This window comes from Vigna radiata, unplaced genomic scaffold (assembly GCF_000741045.1).
Source record: "Vigna radiata var. radiata cultivar VC1973A unplaced genomic scaffold, Vradiata_ver6 scaffold_236, whole genome shotgun sequence".
Classification (NCBI taxonomy): Eukaryota; Viridiplantae; Streptophyta; class Magnoliopsida; order Fabales; family Fabaceae; genus Vigna; species Vigna radiata.
The window spans coordinates 340,453-364,172 of NW_014543119.1; the positions used below are offsets into that span (position 1 = coordinate 340,453).

Genomic DNA, 23,720 nt, shown 5'->3' on the forward strand with positions numbered 1-23,720 from the left:
TTATGAAAACATATTTCCTTTTCTTACTAGTGACAAGCACACACCTATTGATACACAAAATTCCTTGGATTTTGTCACCAAAATCAATTCATCTCAATCACCTCTTTTCTCAAAAGTTCCAAACCCTGTTAGTTTTTCTTCTCAACNTNTTTNTGTTGAACCTGCCACTGCTACTCCACAAAGGAAATCAACCAAGCCAACACATAAACCATCTTATTTGCAGGACTATCATTGCAACATGTTATCTACTTCTTCCGCCACTCAGTCATCTGTTTAGGCCTGTCTTCTTCCAACTATGCACACAGAAACCTTTACCAGAAACAACCTTTATTAGAAACATCAGAGAAAAAAAAACGAAGCAAAAGAACAATCACGCACAAACAGAGAGCATAAATCAACAAAATAAACCCTAAATTACATACATTTACAAACCAAGAAATCAACACAACCTTTATATCATGCGCAACGAAAACTAACCTCTCATAGACGGCAGAAACGAAACGAAGCAATAACCACTGCACCGCACCGCCGCACACTGACGTCGCACCGCCGCACACTCAAGTCGCACCGCCACACACACCACGCTGCACCGCCGCACACACCGCACCGCACCGCCGCACACACCCACTACACCGCCGCACACACCCACAAGCAGAAACGAAACTACAAAGCCACAACCACTGTGTCGCACCACCGCACACAACCGTCGGACCGCCGCAAACAACCGTCGGACCGCCGCACACACCAAAAGCTAAAAAGCATAGGAAGAGATGACTGGAAGAGTTGGAAAGTTTTAGAAAATGAAAGGTGCGGAGCGTGGGAGTGAGAATCCAAATGGGAGGTGGGGCTGTCTTGGAAAGTATATGAAAGTCTGCGAAAGCTGAAGTAGAAAGTAAAAATTAGGGTTACTTTGTTAACAGGGTTAAAAAAGTAAAAAGAAAAAATAAGAAAATGTTATTTTTATAAATAAGGAAAAGTTAAAAAAAATGAGAAGGTGGAGGATGAAATTGGAAAAGTGGAGGGATCAATGTCCTTATTTCTTTAATTGTTATGTTAATTTTTTTTTTCTAATTGCAAAATTAAAAGAAGTAGGGCTTCGGCCAAACCATAATATTTTTTAATTTAACAAATTTCTTAAATTAATTTTATTAAAAAATTTAGAGAATATTTAGTTTATTTAGTCTGAAGAGTTTTATTATAATAGTAATAATAAAACTAAAAATAAAAATATATATAATAATATTAATTATAATAGTGTAAAATTTGATTTAATATAGTATAACATATTAAATAATGTTAAAATAAATTAACTATTTACTAATTTTAAATTAAAACCAAAATTTTAAAAATATGTTTAAAGTTAATATATCTTTTAAAACCGTTTAAATAATTTTCAAAAACCTTTTAATCTTTCATTGGTTATTAAAAATCGTTAAAATTTTAAACGATTTGTGAAAATTATTGAATATATTTTTGTAAAAATCATTAAAGGAAGAAAATCAAAATTCGGACTCCGAAAAATTGAATTATAGTATAACAACTTCAAAATTTTATTTCTTATTCATTTTAAATTTCAAATGAGAAATATTTCTCTTTTTGTGACTTACATCATTGCTTGAAGTTTCTAAAATGTTGGAGAACTGCGTTCTGTTTGATTGCATCACTTTGATTGAAGACCTTAGGAACCTAAAGAATAAGAGATAAGTAACAAATTTGTAAAAACTATAGAAAATAATGTGCTATATATCATTTCCTTTCGTTTGCCTTCTGAGGAGGTGTTTGTCTGTTGTTGAGAAGGACATCTTAAATCTTAAACTAAGACACATTCAAACATAATTTTCTTAACATTTTCAGTGACATTAATGAAAAAGTAATGATTAAAGTTTGAGGTAATCAACAGAAAATTAATAATTCCAAGAATAGAAAACTAAAACCTGAAATATAAATTCAAAAGAATAAAAGAAATAGACATGAACAACAAAAAGAAACAAAATGCAGCATAACTTTGGTCCCATAAACAGCCCATACGGCACACCTATCAGAAGAAGGATGAGGCTACAATAGTTTCATTTTAAAATCTAATATAAATTTTAATTATTGTTTTAATAGTGACAGATCATTTTAATCATTGTTCATTAGTATCATTGTTTTCTCAAAATAAAGTTATTTGCAAAAAAAAAAGCTTTAGCCATCTATTCCCACAAATTGTATTTTATTATTTTTATTTTTTATGTATCCAACGGTTACCACATATTTCCCCCCTGAATAAAAAATCACAGATTTCAATCAACAAACTCCACAAATTTTTAGACAAATTTTTACAATCTATTTGTATTCAATTACCAATTTTGATGTGTTTTAAGGCAAAAACTCAATTTGTCCATATCTCGAAAACAATAAATGAAATATATTAAAGAAAAAGTTACTCAAGATACGCATTAAAATATTCAAGTTTTGATATATAAAAATATAGAGAAAAACACATTAACTTTAAATATCAGAAATAAAATAAAAATATATTAGTAATATAAGGAAAAAATAATAAATGATGTGTTTTAAAGTAAAAACTCGATCTATCCAATTCACAAAAATAATAAATAAAATATATAAAAAAAAATGTTACTTAAGATACGCGTTAAAATATAACTTTAAATATTCAAGTCTTGATACACAAAAATATAGAGAAAAACACATTAACTTTCGATATCAAAAATAAAATAAAAATGTATTAGTAATATAAAGAAAAAATAATAAATGATGTGTTTTAAGGTAAAAAATCGATCTGCCCATATCCAAAAACAATAAATGAAATATATATAAAAAATGTAACACAAAAATATAGAGAAAAATATATTAACTTTCGACATCAAAAATAAAATAAAAATGTATTAGTAATATAAGGAAAAATATTAAATGATGTGTTTTAAAGTAAAAACTCGATCTGTTCATATTAAGAAAACAATAAATGAAATATATATAAAAAAAAAAGTTACCTAAGATACGCGTTAAAATATTACCTAAAATATTTAAGTCTTGATACACAAAAATATAGAGAAAAACACATTAATTTTCGATATCAAAAATAAAATAAAAATGTATTAGTAATATAAGGAAAAAATAATAAATAATGTGTTTTAATGTAAAAAATCGCCCTTATCCCAAAAATATATAAAAAATGTTATCCAGGACACGTGTTAAAATATTACCTGAAATATTCAAGCCTTGATACACAAAAATACAGAGAAAAACACATTAACTTTCGACATCAAAAATAAAATAAAAATGTATTAGTAATATAAGGAAAACTTAATAAATGATGTGTTTTAAGGTAAAAACTCAATCTGTCCATATCCCAAAAATAATAAATAAAATATATATAAAAGAAAAAATATTATCCAAAATATTACCTGAAATATTCAAGCCGCTTGACACATTAAAAATATAAAGAAAAACGCATTAACTTTCGACATGAAAATAAAATAAAAATGTATTAGTAATATAAAGAAAAAATAATAAATGATGTGTTTTAAGATAAAATCTCAATCTATCCGTATCTCAAAAAGATAAATGAAATATATAAAGAAAATGTTACCCCCTTAAAATATTACCTTAAATATAAGGAAAATATATTACTAATTCAACACAAAATCTCTACAAAATGACTCAACGACACCATTTACATTTACAAAATGAACTAATAAAAACATACAAAAAAATAAGTTATAAAATCAATCACAAAAAAAATTAAGGATCTTATTAATAAAATCTTATCTTATTAACTAACATTGGAAACAAAAAAATCAACACATAAATGCATGATTTTAGATTTTTACCAATAATAAATCCATTGAACTTTACGCGCACGATTTACCTTTATTTAATCGAATCAAAGAAAAACACACACTCATCCCAACAACAGTATAAGAAGATAGATAACGTAATACCAATCAACAGAATCAAACAACACTTTCTCTCTGTCTTCTCACAACAGTGTTCAAGAACCCTTTTCTTCTACAATGAGACCACCGCAGAAGAAGGTGAATTTCCGCAACGGCGACAAGGTGGAGGTGTGCAGCAACGAGGAGGGCTTCCTCGGCTCCTACTACCTCGCCACCGTCGTGTCGTGCCTCGACAACGGCCTCTACGTCGTACGCTACGACACGCTGCTGGAGGACGACGGGTCCCAGCCCCTTACCGAGACCATCTTCCCCAAAGAGCTTCGCCCCAAGCCTCCGCGCCTCGTCGCCGCCTCCTCCTTCGCTCTCTGCCAGCGCGTCGACGTCTTTGACAACGACGGCTGGTGGGTGGGCGAGATCTCCGGCAAGGTCGACGATCACCACTACTATGTTTATTTCTCCACCACTCACGAGGAGATCTTGTACCCGTCCTCCGCAATTAGGGTTCATCAGGAGTGGCTCAACGGCCACTGGATTCGCGTAAAGCCAATCAATCGTCCATAGATACTGTGTTTTGTGTTCAAATTTTAACCTGTAACTGAATGGAACATGTTTACTTGTTCATGTAATTCTACCTCCACTTGCTTAGATCGTATAAATTTTTTTTCTTGAACTCCAATTTATTGTCTTTTATTTCTTTTTCATTTATATTAGTTTCATTGATTATTGTGCTTTTCTTTCTTAATTTGTGTTTTTTAAACATAAATTTTCAAGAGAAAAATCTGTTGAATTGTGTAGTTATATGCAGTTATGCAGTGTTTTGACCTTTTGTGTGGATGTAGAAAGGAATATGAAAGGAGGGTTCATTTGATTTTTCAATTCCATGATATTTGGTAAAGAAATTTTGTTGACCCAAAATTCTTAAAAAGTTGGGTGACCGTTATTAGTTTTGTTTTTAGTTTTTCGTTTTTTAACTGGTAATTTTTTTTTCTCTAAATTGGTTTTATGTACACTTATAAGGCAATTAGAAATCACATACATATTAGTTGGTAAGTATTTTATGAAATTTAAGTTATTTACGGCTTTATACAAAGAAAGATTTTAAGTTTACTCTTTTACTTCATAAATACTAAATCTATCTTCTTCTTTTTTGTGATATTTATCTATTGATTAGATATTTATGAGATAAAAACTGCAACCGAAGTAAAATGATATGACATGTCAACGTAAGATCATCTTAAACAATTTAAAAAAAAGTTAATAAACAATATATGCATGTTTAACATCTATTTAATAAATATTAAAAAGTAAATTAAAAGTCAACCACAAGATTATAAATTGAGAATTTATTACACGTGCATAAACCAAATTATTAAATTAACCTTTATTTAATTCTTATCTCACATCTTTTCTATTTTTACTTTTAACTTTCCATTTTCTATATTTATCCAAAATATAAATGCAGCCAAGAAAATATCTTTCTCCATTAACTACGATAATATTATTTTATTAAAAAAAAAAAGGAAAGAGTAACATGTTCATCTTTAGCTAATACGTTCTATGTTTTTTTTTTAATTATCAATTTTGGTAATATTTTTCGTCATCTATGAAATACTCTTTTACTATTATTATTACTATTCAGGTATATTTCTTGGGAAAGAGATTTTTACCACTATATTATTAATCTTAAAAAATATTAAAAGAGGAGTAATATTCTTAAATGATAATTCTATTCCATTTCAAAAATTAAAAAAAAATAAACATTAAAAAAAAAAGATATAGATATTTTGCAAGCATTGTTTGGCAACCAACTAGTATGTGTAAACATGACAGACACACAATTCACGACATCATTTCTTTGTATCTGTTGCCCCTTCATTGCCCTGTCTTCGTAGGATTGCATTGCCATAACACGAAAAATGGCACTTGTGAGCCACGTTTGTGTGCGCTGTGCAGCCATACCCACTTCTCCAGAGTCTCAAAGCTCCGCACCCTTGACAGACCCAAAGCAGACCAAAGTTATCCTTCCCAAGAAGAAGCCCGTGAAATGGTCCACTGGGATGGCTCCTGGGGAGTACGGTGGTCCTCCCACCACCACCAAGCTCCGCAAGTACTGGGGTGGCGATGATGAAGATCCTTTGGCCTCTGATGACTATATGTGGAACAAAGAGTTTGTGGGTCGCTTCAAAAAGTTGATTCAAGATCCTCAAGCTCCACCCCCTCCTGCAAAGGTCTGAACTTTGGGTCAATTTGTTCTCTCACTCAACCAGTGTCCATCTGGGTTGGTGGTATTTTAAATTCTGATGTTGTGTATTGGTGTCTGTTTTTGTTGGAAACTTGGATTGATATTGAACAGTTGTTTGTGGGAGAACTGTCCTTGTGGTTATGGTGATTGCTTTTTCTTTTGGCCTTTGGCCTTTTTGTGCATTTGAAATGATGAACTAGAGAAACAGATGAAATAATCTCAACTAATTACCTAATATTGATGATTTTGACTTTGTGTGAATATCACTCGTGTAATCAATCCATATCCGGGTCAACACTTGAACTAAAATTACAGGCCCCAGTGTTTCCTAAAACAGATCCGCTTAATTTCTGTGCGTAGGCGAATGTATAGATTTACTCACAGTATATATACTTATCAGATGTTGTATAATTTATATCATACACAACTCTGGATGTGGTAGAAGAGTTTGGAAAACGATTACCTTGTATAGCATTGGTTTCTTTCTTGTAGTTTACTCTAGTTTTATGCATAGTAATTATAATGATACAACAAATATTAGGCTTCTAAGATGCCCTCCTTTTCTTTCATTCCTGAAACATGGAATAATTCAGACTTTACTTTAGATGAATACACCTAGTGGGAGAAGGCCTTAGTTTTTGGTAGTGGTAACTCAAGAAATGTTGGTGAATGATTCAAGATTATTTAAATTTGTTTGTTTCTATGAATTTGTTCTGACATCAGTTAAATTCCTGTCAACAGGAAGAGCCTTCAGGGTTTCTGAGCTTAAATAGAGTCATGAGCCTGAACAGGTCTCTTTCTACAATATTTAAATTAAAGTCTGCAAATCTGGTTGCATTATTCTCTTTCTTTTGCTTATTATTTATCTATAATATTATTTTAATTATGAACTGCAGTTTGGAAGTTGATTTGAGTAAAGAACTTACAGCTCCTGTAAATCATAATAATGCACACAAGCAAGCTGAGGCAGAAACTGATGTGAGAGATTTGTCTCTTCCCTTCATTTTCCCCTGATTATTATATTATTGTGGATTGATGACTTCTGGCATATCTCCAGTACTAGTGGGTTATGTTTGGGGTAAATTGGGTACATACCTTGTAATGTTTCTCCACATGATTCATTTCATTTAACTTTAACTGAAATGATGATCAGGAGACTAGAAATAACAGGGTAAAATATAGATCAGCACCAACACGCCGTGAGCAAGAAAAATGGAATAGAGCTACCAAGGCTGCAACTGGGGGAAGTGTAAGTAATGTTTTTCTATTTTCATCTTAACTCTACCATTAAATCTAGCATTGCACTTACTAACTGCATATATTTCTAACTTATATAACCTTGGAGAAATCAATATTTACTGCGGTAAGACATTGCACTAAATCAATGATATATTTTTGACTCAAAACAAATCTTGACAACCTATGTACCTTTAGTATGTTTACAACTTGAATTTTACCATTCAAAGGTCTGATTTAGAGTAGCTGTGCTGCTATAGGATGTGATGTTCCGCGAAATAAAGCAGTCTCGGGAAGATCCTAAAGTATTGGCTGCTCAAGCTCAGGAGCAGTATGATAAGGTATTAAGCATTATTGTCTGGTTAATTTTTTCTTTTTTGTTAGAGGTCATATGAATAGTACCCTCTATTGTTGTGGCATTCACCAAATATCAAGTTTTTGTTAATTTTTTTCATAAATATATTTTTTGTTTTTCAGTTAAAGAAGAAGTTGCAAGTCCTTACCTTGGGTATTGGTGGTGTTGGTCTGGTTTCAGCATATGTTTCTTACACTCCTGAGATTGCAGCTAGGTACTTGAATTCTTCATGCTCTTACTGATTTAGTTATCCTGAATTCACGACCTTCCTCAATCTATCCCATCTTTTGTAGATGCTAGCCAATATGGTTCAATTGAGAGTAAAAATCAGTTTAATATAAAACCACCATCCAGTAAACATACTAAAAGGATTATATAAACTAAAAACTTATTGACATGGGATATGGTGTTGTTCTAGGTTAATTTACCTAATTAGGATTTGAACATTTATTAGTTAATTCACTTCATATTTAAAACATTTCTCCTTTTTGAACTTTTTAAGAAGATTATATTAATGTGTTTTGAGAATTTAGGTGGGATAGAGAAACAAAGAATTTTGTTTTTAATAGAAACGTTATTGAAGGAAATAAATGTTAAGATATTTGTATTCCCTGCATTTGAAAACAAAATGAGGAATTGAATGGGAATGTATTAGTTAAATGATAATACTGGTTAACATCAGACAGAAAGATGTAAAGTTTTATTCATTTGTTTAATATTTTTCTTTCATGCATTCAGTTTTGGAGCTGGTTTTCTTGGTTCTTTGGTGTACATTCGCATGCTGGGAAGTAGTGTGGACTCACTAAAAACTGATGGTGCAAAGGCTCTTGTCAAGTAATCTATATAGATGATAGATTTACTATTCAGAATTTACTTTCTTTAGTGGATAAACTTGACTCTTGTATTGTACTGTTCATCCCTATAAAATTATCCTATTAGATGTCTTTCACAGTTTCTCTTCAACAAGGTAAGTCAACTTGGTCCGAATTAGATTCAAACAACTTGTGCTCATTTTTAATGTGAAAATTGTGGAGGTCAGTTTGTTTTTCACCTTGCTTTATTGTTATAAACAACATAGGCTTGTTGGCTGTTACTTGCAGGGGAGCAATTGGGCAGCCAAGATTGCTGGTTCCTGTTGTTCTAGTCATGGTCTTTAACCGCTGGAATGCGTAAGTACTCTTTTGATTTGTAATTTCAACATTTATTATTTATTATGTTGACAATTAAGTCAATTTGATTCGCAAACAAATATTCCTGATCAAGATTTTAGTTTTTCCAGGTACGGCTCTTGTCATGATTTTGTTTTTGTTCTCATTTTGTTGAACTTACTTTTGCCTTAATCTTTCTTTACTTGTTTGCCAACTTCGTAACAAAACTTTTGAATAATGGGCAATCATAACCTTGAAATTATCATTTGCAAGGCATTTTGACTGCCTTATATATGTTATTACCTTGACATGATATCCAAATATATTGATGTTTGGATTATGTATTTGATTGGATGTCATTTTTGTCAATGATTTGTAGGTCTTGTGGCACTTCTTTGAGTCCAGTTTTTCTGCTGAGTTATTGTGTTATCCTCTTATGTGTCTTAAAAATCCATTACTTTTGGTATATTAAAAAGATTTTTAGTATATTTTAAAACATAAAATCAGTGTAAACCAATGTATTTTAAGGGCACAACAAAGGACAACAAAAAAACAAGTTCATTAGGGAATCCAAATTCCACTTGTTACTGTTTGAAGAACGAGGTGAATGTACATTGGTATTTGTTTGTGAACCTACTTATCTTAGTTTCTCCTGATTGCAGCATTCTGGTTCCAGAATTTGGATATATGCACTTAGAATTGATACCAATGCTCGTAGGCTTTTTCACATACAAGATTGCTACTTTTGCTCAAGCTATAGAGGAGGCAATTACTGTAGCTACAAGAAAGACCTGAAGAATGCATTGTCATTGTATATGGGATTTCTCCCACATTTGGAGCCTATAAATTGTATTTGTTTATGCTTTTCCATATTTGGATTATTGATACTTATATATTTAGTCTACTATTCCATATGTTTTCAGTCTTTTCTCCCACAGCAAGAACTTCTTGATTTCATTTTTCTCATATCAGCTGAGTATTATAACACTATCTCAGTTCATTGAGTTAATAAACTTAGCTTCTTAAACTAAATAATTTGTTTAAAATATGAAAATTAAAAAATTAATTGAAGTCTAAATCGATTTTGACTTGTAGATAACAATCAGTATTTTAATTAGTGACACCTTTGTGTAGACCAATTTCTCTATAAAGACTTTAAGGTAAAACACGGAAAAAAAATTTATTAAAATTGTTTTTTCAGTAAATTAATCTATAAATGTTCTTTTTGTGTTAGAAACATAATTATGTGTTATCAACTGGTAATTCATATAATGTTCATAATAAGAAATTATTGTGTAATGATAATCTGTATACTTTTGTGATATTTCACACCACACTTCAAGTGTCTAAATAAATAGAAAATATAAGATTTTAAATTTAGTTCGCCTTATTGAAGAAATAATATGGTAAGAATAATTATAGCGGCAAGTTTTTCAATTTTGATTAATAAAGTGGAGTAAATTGGTTTGTTTTTTTGTTTTGTTTTTCTTTTCATATGAGTATGTTGTAGATGTATGTAATGTTTGAGTTTTCTATAAGATTTTTTGTTCATCAATAGTCCTAATAGTATATACTGTGATCGTGTTTATGTGGTTCGTAGGAGTAAATAAGACTTCCTATATTTATAGAGCTATTCTTTCTAGAACGGTTTAGTCTTCTCTCAAATAAGGAGAGTTAATTAATATATTTTAATATCAATTATCTAATTATACATTTTAATATCAATTAGCTAATTATTGTATTTTAATATCAATGACACATTTTTTGCTTTTATTGTATGTTAAATTTGAATTTAAAACTTTGTAATTAACTTGTAAATTCTGTTTTAATGAATTTATGAGTGTAATATGGATTCAATTGAAGGAAAATGGTGTCTTGAATGAGTGAAACTGTATTATGAAATTTGTTATGAAATCTGATTGTAAAATTTGTTTGAGAAACCTGATGGTGTGTGTTGTTTTAGATTTGGTTTGGTGTTAATTTGATATATTAAGTCTATAGTCATTTGGGCAAATTGGTACTGAAACTTGGTTTTATACCTAACTATGAGTCAAGGATACTAAATTGGCTATTTGAATAAGCCTTAAGTGTATCAGATCAAAATTTGATTGTATTAGATAAAAACTGGATTGCTATATTTTTTATATGACATTGAGTGCATGTTTCATCATTGAACAGATCAAAATGTGAATGTTTTGGCATTGAGTGGTGAAAAGGACATATTGAGCGACAATGAACACTACAGGCCTGGAGTTGATTTATGTCTCTTGGCTTGAGCACCTGAAACTAACATTGAGCACTCTCTTTTGCAGAACTTTTGCATCGAGTGCTAGTTTGAGCGCCAATATAGTTCTCTGTGATTTTCTCTAGTTTGTTGATCTGTTTTTTTTTTTTTTGGTTCTATATGTATTTATTATAAAATTTATGATGCTTCATGGACTGTAATATGAGCATGGGTATGTATGACATTTATTCAAGTATGATCTAGTAATGATAATGAGTTTGTTGTTGGCATGGTATATGTGTTTAGTGTAATTTCATGGATCTCGTGGATGATTTTATGGTGTGTTCATTATGTTGATGTAGGGATTCTATTTTGAGGGTTATCCTCACACTCTAATAACCATCCAATCTCAAGTAGAGAAATGTGAGTTATGTTGTGAGAATGAGGTCCTAATCTATGGTTTTTCCTTGGCCATAGATTGTTGACTAATCTTGTGTGGTAGCTTAGGTGGACAAGTTGTTTCACCATTATAAGTGCAGATCTTACCAGAGTTTGATATCAATATATGTATTCGGATAGTCAAATCTAGAATGTATGTTGATATGCTTAAGATTGTTTGATTTAGATGTGTTGATGTGTTTGAAGTTTATGTTTTAGTTATATGTATGCTCATTAGTAAATTAGTTTACTCTTCTATTTATGTCGGTTGATTTGTTTCTTTTCTTTTTTACAATAATCACTTAAGTGGTGCAAGTAGAGGAGATGTTATTGTTAAACAGTTGTGGAAGGACTATGGTACAAATGTATAGATAGTGTATAAATAGTTTATATGTATACTTGTTATTTTGTAAAACTCTAGATAAACCTTTAGCCATTATAAAAACTTTTAATGTTTGTATATAAAGTTTGGTGTTACAATTATAATTAAATAACTATAAAGAGATATTAAGTTTTTATGTTAACTGTTCTTCTTATTGAATATGTAATGCTTTTATAATAATATTAAAACTATTAAAAATGAAATATTACAATTAAGATCTCAAATATATAAATATATATAATACGAAAGAAACGAATGAAACAGAAAAGATGAAAAAAATAAATAAATGTAAAATAAAGGAAAAAATAAAAATTGTTTGGTAGAATAAAAATTATGAGAAAGTATTTTATTATGATATTTATTTATTGTTGCTAAATTTTTATAAAAATATATTTTAAAAAATAAAAATAGATTTCGTAATCTAATTTATTATGTGTTCCCATTATTATTATTACATTTTTCAAAAAGAATAAAAATAATAACAAAGCATATTATTTTCCTTCAACTATTCCATTTCCCCATTTCCTTTATTTTTCTTCTTTTTCACTTGAATTAAACTAAACCGGTACCTAAATATTTGGATCCACTATTCAAGTGTAGTTCAAGAATTGAGGACATGTATATTGTTAGAAGTGGGTTATAGGCCTAACTCAACCCCACAAAATCGGCTTGTAAAATGAGGTCTGCACCCTGGGTGGTCCGATAACGGCCCAATAATGGATGGAACAATATGCCCAACAAATATTGTTAGGATAAGCTCTGATACCATGTTAAAAGTGGGTTATAAACCTAACTCAATCCCACAAAACCGGCTTGTAAGATGAGGTCTGCACTCCATTTATATATTATAAATTGGCCTTATCTCTAGTCGACGTGGGACTTCCAACATATATTAGTGCTTTCTCTCTATTTCCAAAGACTACGTGTATGGTGTGTAGACCTATACAAATACAGACATAATATATAGTTGCCATGACATGAAACCACGAATTGTTAGACATATTATATGGAGATTTTATTAAAATTAATATAAGAAATCTTATGTTGCACATATATAGACAAAAAGTAAAAACCTATTATGAAAATTATATGTGATTTTCTTCATGAAAATTATTTCATATATAGAGAAAAGATAAATTTTTCAACATATTAAAAAAATTATCATTAACCAATCCTTTTATATTTTAAAAACCAAAAAACCTTTATTTTCTAATTAACCAATCCTTTCATATTCTAAAAATAAAAAAAACCTTTACTTTTTAGAAATCTTACATTTCAAAAAAATCTTTACTTTTTAAAAGTTTTTGTTTTAAAAGATTCATTGTGTATCTATGTTTTTTTTAATGTTTCTAATGAAACTCAAGTTATTTTTAAACACGGCCTATAATTACGTAAATATATGCCAAGTAAAAATTAAAAAATTGTGGAAAAGAAATTTTACTTCATTGTAAATAACTTTTAATTTTCATTATATTTTAAATTTAAAAAAATAGTGGAATTTTTTTTACATGAATGAAATTAATTATTTAACTATGTTAAATTTCAAATTGTGAATAACTTTTAATATTATTTCTAATTTTATAAAACAATTACTTCATAATTAATTAACTTCCAATTTGAATTCATATTAATTCTTATTAAATTTTTAGAAATAGTATTTTAGTAATTTATTATATTATTCAATTCTTTTTCTAACACGTAAATTAAATTAACTATAAGTATTTTATTCATTTATCTTTACACTCCACGGTCTTTTTCTCATTCTAAAAGAAACATTCCTTATTTTCATATTTTTTATATTTTCCCCCTTCTAGTCCTTTTTACAATCCAAACAAAACATAAAAGTGGGGAATTTTCTCCTTAAAGAAATGTTGAATACATGGGCATTGATATTGAACTTTGTATAAGAGCTCAATATAGGAATGTGTCATTTTCAATTTAAAATGTGGAGTAGTTTTTTTTTTTTTTTTCTAAATAAAAGAGGATCAATATGCTATGAGCATGTATTCATTATTGTCTTAAATGGGGAATTGATAATATATCTAGTATTGAAATATATAAACGCAATTGTAATAATGTAGTCTAGTTAAGATTCTTAACATGAAAAATCACAAAAGCTAACTATAAAGAGGAATGTGAAAAAGAACAAAACTAAAAGTATAACAAAACCTATAAAATATAACTTTTTGACCGTTATTATGATTTAACCAAAACAAGGTAAAATGTTTCTGATATATATATATAATTTTTATCCACTATTACATCATTAATGGTTGATAATAGCATCACATTAGACGATTTCCAATAGAGTATTTATGAAAGCTAGTTTAAATTAAGCAAGATTTTCTATTGAGCTTTAATAAGCTTATAGTTGCATGTATGAGTAGGAGTGGACAAAAAAATCCATTTATGTCAAACTGATTTATTTTTGTGTAGATCAAATTCATTTTATTAAACATTTAATTTATTTAAGATCGATTTTATCAAATATGAATTTTAATTTGATTTATATTTTATAATTTTTTTATTCCATATCCATTCTTTTAATATTCATTTTTCAATTTTTTATTACATATCCATTCTTTTAATATTCATTTTTCAAATATGAAAAATCTAGATTTTTAACCTAAATTTTTGAAATAATCCAGTTTAAACTCAACATCGAGAAAGGGTATGCCTATATGAAATTGAAATTGACTGATCTAAGTCGAAGGTCGAGATAGATTGGATCCAACGTTGAGATAAGTCTACTTGGGAAGGTTGAGACTGACTGACATTTCTAGTTATGATGTGTCAGCATGGGTCAAAGATTGAGACTAACCAACATGGACATATGATTGAGATGGATCGACTTGAACTGAAAGTTGAGACAAACTAACATAGGTCGAAGGGTGAAATGTTCTAATCTGAAACGAGAAACAACAATATTAATTGGACCAAGCCAAAAATTGAACAAGTTGGATTGGTATGATAAAATAAATTTTATAAATTTTAGATTTTTTATTTGAAACTTGATCCAAATATTTGAATTTGGATTTAAAACTTGATCCAAATATTTCGACCTAGATTTAGAAAAAAAGATTCAAGCTAGTTTTGTAACAAAAATATATCTCATTCCAAAGTTATTTGGATCTAGATTTGATGTATTCAACCCATGCCTACTTCTATTATAACAAAATTGATTATTTCTATATATGTTGTAAATGGTTAATAAATAACACGTACTCGTTAAGCACTTACATTGGCCATTTTTAGCATTAAAGTCAATTTCCGTCTTACCGTGCTTAAATATACTTAAGTCGACGTGTTAAGATAAATTATTATTGGCAGTGAGTTGCTTGTTTTAATTTTTATCAAAATCGAACAATAATTAAAACGTAATCAAGAAATGGTGCATCACTCTCCACTACCAAAAGTTTAGATGATGGCTAGCTTAGGAATTATCTACCCTAATTTCTACTGAGAGGTATCTTAAGTTTCAGCATTATTTTATAGACCGATGGAAAAATGACTGTGTAACGTATTGGAATAGAACGTTCTCTTCAGTTCTCTCACTTTTTTTTTTTCATCTTTCCATGATGTTAATTAAGATTAAATATGTTTTTATCTTTGAATTATCATGCGTCCTTTCAAAGATTTGTTTATTTTTGTTTTCTTAATTTGGAAACTCATATTTTTAGTTTTTAAAAAACAACGGTGTGAGGTGACAAACAACGAGTCACGTATGAAGCCATTTTTCCTGATCACTGTGTGTCACGATTCTTAGTAAATTTATACCATTCGACCCTTAATTTTCTCTTTTCTTGTAACCACTGTTCGGTATTAATATTAATAATGAACAGTGATTACAAAGGAAGATGGAATTAAGAACTCATGGAATTAAGGGCCATAATTTACTAAAAGCAAAGAAGGTGGCATCACACCATTTGCCATTTCACAGAAAACTTAATGTAATTAGATTTTTAAGGATTAAAAATATGAATTTCCAAACTAAGAAGACGAAAATAAATAAACATTTTAAAGAGGAACGAAACCCAAAATTGCTTGATATTTAAGAAACTAAAAGTATATTTAATCCATCTAATTTACTTAGTGGCATGTTGAGTTCTCTTCACAAATGTACCAACTATAAAATAAAACTCATACAAGATTTTCTTATTTCATTACACTTCTACCAGTCAGTTTCTATTACTTTAAAATTTTTAACACCAACTTTTTTCGCTTAATCTACTGTCGAGTTTTAATGGGTATAGTAAAACAATATATTTTAAGAAAATGCCTACATTTTATTACAGATTTAACATATCGATACAATACACCAATTGCAAACGAAAATTTTTGAATAATAAAATTCGTAAAATCATAATAGAGATAGAGAAGTTGTAAAATGACCCTTTTCAGTCCTTTTTTTAACTTGATTATGTATCACAGTACCTTAAAAAAAATAAGAGCTAAATTAAAATTTGACCTTAGAGAGGTGCAAAGAAAACAGTACACTGGTGCTAAAAGGTTCAAAACATTGGCACAGATTCAAATGGGTATTGTCATTCACGAAGTTGGTCACTTTTGGACCACACACTGACACATGCTCCCTTTATGGTTAACATCTGATAGGTTTGTTCCACATGTAACCAAATTTGAGAGCATTCGAACACAGAGGGTACCTTGTAGCCCCATCATTTTGAAATTTTAATAAGATACTAATCCCAAAGAGAAGAGAATGCAGTTAAAATCAAGGTCCGTTTTATTGCATGATAAAAAGATAGATTAACTGTTATTTAGAGCTAGTTCACTCTTGTAGCCAACAGCTTTGGTTAAAAAGTATGTATCCAAAGCCACAAAGGCAATTGCAAAGAAAAGGTAACAAAGCCACATAGCTTAACCTGTGTTCTGCATGCCAGCAGCTATACCCTTCATTGTTAAAATAAGGGTATCTTCCAGACCGGGAGCATATTCACTAGTAGGGTTGAGTTTCACAAGCTCAGCAGCTGGGTTGTTTGACTCCATGTAATCTTTGGACAAGTGTGGCTTCAAGTTCACATGGTAGTCAGGATCACGGATTCGCTTCAATGTGTAGGCTTGAAGGACATTAAGGGTTGTGGTGTATGAATCACGAAGACGAAGTCTTTGCTTCAAGTAGGGATCTCCTTCAAGGAGATCTCTGTGCCCAGCAACCTACAAACAAGATGGTACCATCATAAATGCAGAATCATAATGTATATATGAAGTCTATAGCAGTAACAATAAATTACCTGAAGGAGAAGGCTCTTGGTTTCTTCATACATGGACCTTAACCGCTCACCAAATGGCCACAGTTCCTCTGTCACTAGGAGTTTATCATAAAGGGCTGCAATTCCTGGGTCTCCCTTGGCAAACACCATCTCAACTAAGTCAAGGGTGACCCTGAAGAAAGGCCATTGATTATACATATCTTGAAGCATTTGCAGATTCTTTGGATCCTTCTTAACTACATGCCTAAATGCTGCCCCGAAACCAAGCCATACAGGCAGATGGAACCTTGTCTGAGTCCAAGCAAAGATCCAAGGGATTGCACGGAGTGATTCAATTCCTCCGCTTGGCTTTCTTTTTGATGGACGACTGCCAATGTTCATTCTTCCATACTCCAACTCGGGTGTTGCCTGCAGTTTGCAAGAAAAATTGTTGTGACTCCAAAGGAAAGAGAAAATTAAATGTTTCTTAAATCATCAGATATAGAATTGTGTTCCAATTAAATCAAGATTTTGTAACTGATAATACTATATTTGCAGGATTCTAGGACGAAAATAAATTATAGCAGCAGACATAAATGTCATTGACGAAATAGTTTTAACGTTGAGAATTTTACATGAATTTCTTCTTGTTGAGAAACAATATTTATGCAGTGTTAGTTAATCATACCAATTAGGTTATCATTTTTGCAAAATATGGAACTTCAACTGTTAGATTATTTTCAAGAACATCCTTTTACACTGAAGTATTGAACAAAACTTACACATCGGAAGTACTCAACGAAACGGGGTTCCTGGAAAACAACGGAGCGATACTCCTCTGTAGCAATGACTGCCATCTCATCCATGAGGGCACGCCATTCTGGTTTTGGTGCCACAGGAGGATGCATTCCATGCTCAAGTGTAGCAGCAGTGAAACGCTGAAGTGTTCTGAAGCACAAGTGCTCCTCTCCAAATGACTGTTCAATAACTTCACCCTGCACTGTTACCCGAAGTGAGCCATGAATAGTATCTGGTGGCTGAGATAATATAGCAAGATGAGTGGGACCTCCTCCTCTTCCCACAGTCCCTCCTCTGCCATGGAACATTGTAAGCTTAACACCTAAGTCTTTTGCAACCTTTATGAGTTCCTCTTGAGCCTTGTACAGTGCCCATGCTGCAGAGAGACGGCCAGCATCTTTTCCTGAGTCTGAGTACCCTATCATAACTTCTTGTTTCCCATTGATACGGTTTCTGTACCACTCTATAGAGAATAAGCGGGCTACTGCAGCAGGAGCAGCCTCAAGATCAGCAAGTTTTTCAAACAATGGCACAACCCTTAATGGTTGCTTCACATGACATTCACGTTGTAAAAGTTCTACAGCAAGCACATCAGATGGAGCTGTTGCCATTGAGATGATATAAGCACCAAAGCTGTCTGAAGGAAGTTCAGCAATGACATGGAAGGTTTCCAATACATCAGCAATTTCATCTGTTTTAGGAAGATCGGGGCCAAAGAGAGGGCGCTTTCCACTGAGCTCAGATAGCAACCATTCCTGCCTGCGTTCCTCGGACCATTCTCGATAAGATCCAATCTCCAAGTGCTTTGTAATAGCATCCATAACATCAGTGTGCCGATCCGATTCTTGACGGATATCAAGTCTTACAAGTGAAAGCCCAAATGTAGAAACTTGGCGCAAGAAATCAAGAAGGCTTCCATCAGCTATTGGTTGGTCACCACATGCACACAGCGATCTATAACACAGTTCAAGAGGCTCCAGGAACTTCAAGAAAAAAATTGAAGGTTATATAGCTTTAATATAACACGTTAAATTACTTATCAAAATTATTCTGAAAACTGCAATCTTGCATTTTCAGAGTTGTGGACTTGATGCTGTTCGAATCAAATTGGTAAGAAATTAGAGTTGAGAGAAGAAACGTTGCCAACTTAATACATATTTACTACAATTATTAGAAATACACAATTCTCCAAGTGGTTTGAAAATCACCCTCTTCAAACTTTTAGAGGGTCAACCAAAACGCTCCAGAGAAAACTAAAAGCAACCAAACCTAATATATGTCAGTGTTCCCTTGATCAAGAAGTCAAACAATTTATAAGGATGGAAAATTCAGCACTGCTACTAACATAAACATCAAAGAATGAACTATTCATGTTTATGTCTTGAGAAAATCACAAGAAATTCAGTGTTAAAAATAGAACATAATCTAAGACAGATGTAAGCAATAATGAGTCACTTCAAAGCACTTTCCTTACAGGTGTAAAAGTTCAATTATTTGTATCTTAAAGTTTATCAGACTATTTCAAGATGATACCTGTTCGACATTTGTGAAGGTAGTCTCCTCAGGGATTTCAGAACTTCCATTGGCTAACAACTGCCGAGCACGTTCCCGTGTATTATATAATTTGTCCCTTACATCACTGAGAATAACACGATATGGCTCACTTGGAGGAATCTGTTTCCAAAACTCTGGAGCAACAAATAATTTATCAATATTCAATACAATTTACTTATCAAAAGGTCCAATTCTAAATGAATCGACAATTCTGAACCACCAAATTAGTTTAGTGATGAAAATGAAATTTTCTGATCAATGTCATAGACCCCAATAAAGAATAGAATAATAATTTATACAGTATAATTCAGATCAAAATGTCACCATTGCAGCATAGTACATACCAATATAATGTTTTGCATCTCTCCTTGAGGAGGTAAGGAGTTCATCAGAACGAAGACGTAGCTCATCATTGCAGCGCCACATTGACAACTGCCAGGACCAAACAAGAAATAAGATGTTAAAACACTAACCTTGATGCTAGAATAAAATAAGTTGTCTGTATTGACCAGAATATTTGATACCTCAAACATGAGATCCTCAATCTGAGAGAAATACAAATTAGCAGCCATCATTCTAGCTAGCAAACACACATCCCTTGTAACTTCTGGAGTTACCCGGGGATTACCTACAGTACACATTAGACAAATAGTAGATGGTGATTAATAGAATACATGACTCGTCTCTGTTACTATTTGACACTGAAGTTGATAGCTTAACTAGACATAAAATTGAATAAGGAATTGTGAGTATTTTGAATCTATACTAAATACATACTTCGGCCTAAGATATCACGAATTTAACAAATAATACAGCATAAAAAGGAATATTTCCGCTCATTAACTGCTTAGGAAGAAAAGAAAGATACCATCACGATCTCCTCCCATCCAAGAAGAGAATTGAATAACAGGGGCATTATGTGGAACACGTTCATTTATGCCAATGTTCTTCAGAGCTGTGTCAATGCGGCGCAAAAATTTTGGTATGCCTTTCCAGAGGGTCTCGTGAAAGTAGCTCATTCCTGCTCTCATCTCATCTTGAGGTGTAGGAGGGGTCCTGCGAATTTCATCTGTACGAAATGCAGCTTGAATCTGCATGAGAGAAACGTCATTAGAGCCTTAGCCATACCAAAAGGATTGGCATATGGTCAAATGCAATTTTAGTCACCAATTTGAAACCACAATAAAAAAGCATTCCTCTTCTTACAGAAATCTGTCAATAGAAGTCAAATATAATTGAAAACTAAGCGAACAGGAAATTAAAACGGAATAATCAAATCCTTAAAACTAGAGCTTTTCAGCTAACCAACAACATAGACTTAATGAAAGCTAAAATCTAATTAAAAATATTTAAAATAAGTAATTTTGATCTGACATCGCACAAGTTGAAGCTAGATTAGATCCATCATAAGTATAATTATATAAAACCTATCCAATTCTCAACTCATACATAAGATTCCAAATGCCTAAGGAAAACCAAAAGGTTTTAATTTTGGATATCGAACACATAAATCCACCCATTATATCTTCATGCAAGAAGATCATACTATCATAGCTTTTATGCAGTGCTGCCCACAAAAATAGACATATAACACAACTAGCCCTGATTGTTTTAGCTGAACCAAATTAAATAAAATAAAAAGGTTATCATCTCTAAACACAATGAAAATATCAATCTCAATTATGATGTTCACATAAAATAACAATACATAGGTAAATTTGCAAATAACTAAACCAACCATGTGGGTGTCATTAATGTCATCACCAAATATATAAAATCAAGAACAATCAGCAGTTTGGTACCTCTCTTTGTAAAGCCTCATCAAGCTCCTGCTTATCATCTGGTGTTATGTCTTTAGCATACAATTGTGTCAAACAGTCCCTAATCCTGAAATAAAAGAAGGCAATTATCGTCAAGTGAAAGATTAAAGTTTTAGTCATAAAAACAGCCCAACTGAGGATTTCCTTGTCAAGGATTACATGTCACTGTGTTCGCAGCGCAATAAATTAATAAATGTCTAACAAATGGACCACCATCACTCCTCCTCCGACCTACATTACAACAATTATGATTGAAATAAGTTATGGACAAACCTGCCATGCTTTTGCAACAAAGATCTACGAACAGACTGAGTAGGATGAGCAGTTAGGACCAAATCTACAGTTTGGCTCTTCAAAGCATCAAAGATTTCTTGTGGGGTCTTCTTCAGTTGATTCACAAGCCTCTTGAAGGTCTCTTCAATATCTGACTCGGTGATAGCAGAATTCTCGTCAGCAAAATCACCCTTCTTCAATAACTTAATCCTTCTACGGTAGGCAATTTGAACTTCTTCAGCCAAGTTGGCCAAATTAAGCATATGAGCAAACGACTTAGAAATCACAATAGAATCCCCAGCGTCAAGACCAGTTAGCATGTTCCCAAGTTCCTCCAACTTCTGAGGGTTATTGTGCCTTTCATACTCAGCAGACAGTTCATAACAATCTTGAACCTACACAACATCAAATTACCAAAACCAATAAGCCACATAGTCGATTGGGCAGTGAAGAGGGAAAAAACACAAGCCAGACTTTCTGCAGGCAAAGCCAATATCCACGTACAATTGGTTTCATTTACCAACTCCTTGAATCGGCATTTCACTAAAATTTTAAAGGACCATAATGACAAGAAACACAGAACAAACTATTAAGAATTCATAAACCCACCAAATATAGTTCAAACCACCCATTCCACAGGGCATACATACCCCGGATCAAGAGAATCACTGGCAGTTCAAAAGTAACTGCAGGGGCAAGCAGCTGTAAATCCAAAGGGGAATACTGATTTTGTAAATTACTTATATATTAATTCGTAAACTTTATTTCAAATGACGCAGTTGAAAAATTCATCTGTAGAGAATCTCACCAAATTACAATGTTCAAACATCAAAAACTCACCATTTCACAAACACCAAACAGGGTTTCAGAAATCCATCAAAATGAAGAAAAACTACCATCTTTACGTCTACCATCTCACGAAAATTGAAATGGGGTATCACAAATCCATGACTATCGAGCAAAAAATAGAGTCTTGTCATAACCCCCACAAAACTAAACCTGAAAAAGTGTAGTGTGGTGGGAGTGAAGGCATGAAACTTACAGTTTCTCTAATATCAGTGCCATGCAAATCCTGAAGAATGTCAAGGAAGCGGTCCAGCAACAAAGCATCGTACTCAACAAGCTTGTCATCATCAGAAACCTTACTTGGTGCCAGCAACCGCAACTGAGCATCAATTGAAGCCATCTTCTCAAGTTTCCTTGTGGCCATCCTCTCTCTCTATATAGCTATATATAAATGTATATATCTGTATCACACAACAGAACACACAATTTCAGTGACTTTGCTTTTCACTCTGAGTGAAAAGCGTTTTACGAGAATGATGCAATATTCTGGAAACGAAAAGGTGCTTCACGAGAGTTATGCAATGTGGTGACCTCAAGATCAAAAGCAGAGAATTAAAGCAACAAAGGGTAAAGGGACTGAGAGAGATCTCGTAGGATCAAAGCTAATAGTTCTTCCTCCTATGATCTCTGCACGAAAAGATTCAGAAAAAAAGTGTAGAACTTCAACAAAGCCACAACACACAGAGAGAGGGGGGGCATGGTTTCAGGAGGAGAGGACCTTGAATTTATAGAGAAAAATTGTTACCAGGTGACTTTTTTCTTTTTCTTTTAAATTGATATTATACATGAAATTAGAAATGAAATTGTGATAAAATGTAATAATTATTTATAATTTATTTATGCCAATTTTCTATCTGTAATAAAGAAAATTCATTATGATGCATATTTTATACTTTTTAATTTTTAAATGCGTTTTAAACTTAAAAAGTGTATAAAATGTTTTGAAATTAAGAACTAAACATAAATTATCTGAATATTAAAAAGGATAGTTATATAATAATTTATTTTTTATATAACCATTATTATTAATATTATATAAAGGCTAACATCTTTCATATTTTTATTTTTTATTATATTTTAAATTGAAAAATTAAAAAATTTATTCAAATAGTAAAAGGTAACTAATCACACATACTTTAACACAGTAATATATTATAAACCACCCATATTGTATAACAGAACAATTGTTTTTTTTTTCAATAAACTAATTAGATCCATCTTTTAAAATTTGTACGTTTTCCATCTTATACCTTAAAATAATAATAAAAAATTATAATGTTGAAAACCATAATTGG

At 31.6% G+C, this 23,720-nt stretch overlaps 3 protein-coding genes across 3 annotated transcripts; 2 read left to right on the forward strand and 1 right to left on the reverse strand.

Moving 5' to 3' along the window:
* The first annotated feature begins 3,924 nt into the window (after nt 1-3,924).
* LOC106753183 (DUF724 domain-containing protein 3) lies at nt 3,925-4,575 on the forward strand. The gene has a single exon (XM_014634978.2). It carries the CDS (start codon nt 4,017-4,019, stop codon nt 4,458-4,460), a length of 444 nt encoding a protein of 147 aa, XP_014490464.1. The 5' UTR covers nt 3,925-4,016; the 3' UTR covers nt 4,461-4,575.
* Nucleotides 4,576-5,694: 1,119 nt separating this feature from the next.
* LOC106753168 lies at nt 5,695-9,815 on the forward strand. Its single transcript, XM_014634965.2, has 9 exons — nt 5,695-6,127; nt 6,883-6,932; nt 7,038-7,119; nt 7,295-7,390; nt 7,638-7,718; nt 7,855-7,946; nt 8,471-8,566; nt 8,833-8,901; nt 9,543-9,815. The coding sequence occupies exons 1-9, from the start codon at nt 5,816-5,818 to the stop codon at nt 9,673-9,675; spliced, it is 1,011 nt and encodes a 336-aa protein (XP_014490451.1). The 5' UTR covers nt 5,695-5,815; the 3' UTR covers nt 9,676-9,815.
* Nucleotides 9,816-16,645: 6,830 nt separating this feature from the next.
* Nucleotides 16,646-23,129, reverse strand: LOC106753186 (phosphoenolpyruvate carboxylase). Its single transcript, XM_014634979.2, has 11 exons — nt 22,957-23,129; nt 22,622-22,826; nt 21,580-21,974; nt 21,289-21,373; nt 20,355-20,577; nt 20,011-20,114; nt 19,831-19,918; nt 19,466-19,620; nt 17,917-18,915; nt 17,177-17,563; nt 16,646-17,099 (listed from the first exon to the last, which is right to left on the reverse strand). Exons 2-11 carry the CDS (start codon nt 22,787-22,789, stop codon nt 16,803-16,805), a joined length of 2,901 nt encoding a protein of 966 aa, XP_014490465.1. The 5' UTR covers nt 22,790-22,826; nt 22,957-23,129; the 3' UTR covers nt 16,646-16,802.
* Between the last annotated feature and the right edge of the window lie 591 nt (nt 23,130-23,720).

Coding starts and splice junctions, on each gene's coding strand:
- LOC106753183 (XM_014634978.2), top strand. CDS start 4,017: ATGAGACCACCGCAGAAGAAGGTGAATTTCCGCAACGGCGACAAGGTG.
- LOC106753168 (XM_014634965.2), top strand. CDS start 5,816: ATGGCACTTGTGAGCCACGTTTGTGTGCGCTGTGCAGCCATACCCACT. Junction 7,391..7,637: donor AGGCTGCAACTGGGGGAAGT/GTAAGTAATGTT, acceptor GTGCTGCTATAG/GATGTGATGTTCCGCGAAAT. Junction 8,902..9,542: donor GTCTTTAACCGCTGGAATGC/GTAAGTACTCTT, acceptor TCCTGATTGCAG/CATTCTGGTTCCAGAATTTG.
- LOC106753186 (XM_014634979.2), bottom strand. CDS start 22,789: ATGGCCACAAGGAAACTTGAGAAGATGGCTTCAATTGATGCTCAGTTG. Junction 21,975..22,621: donor GCACTGATATTAGAGAAACT/GTAAGTTTCATG, acceptor GATGTTGTGTAG/GTTCAAGATTGTTATGAACT. Junction 19,919..20,010: donor TTGAGGATCTCATGTTTGAG/GTATCAAATATT, acceptor TGGTCCTGGCAG/TTGTCAATGTGGCGCTGCAA.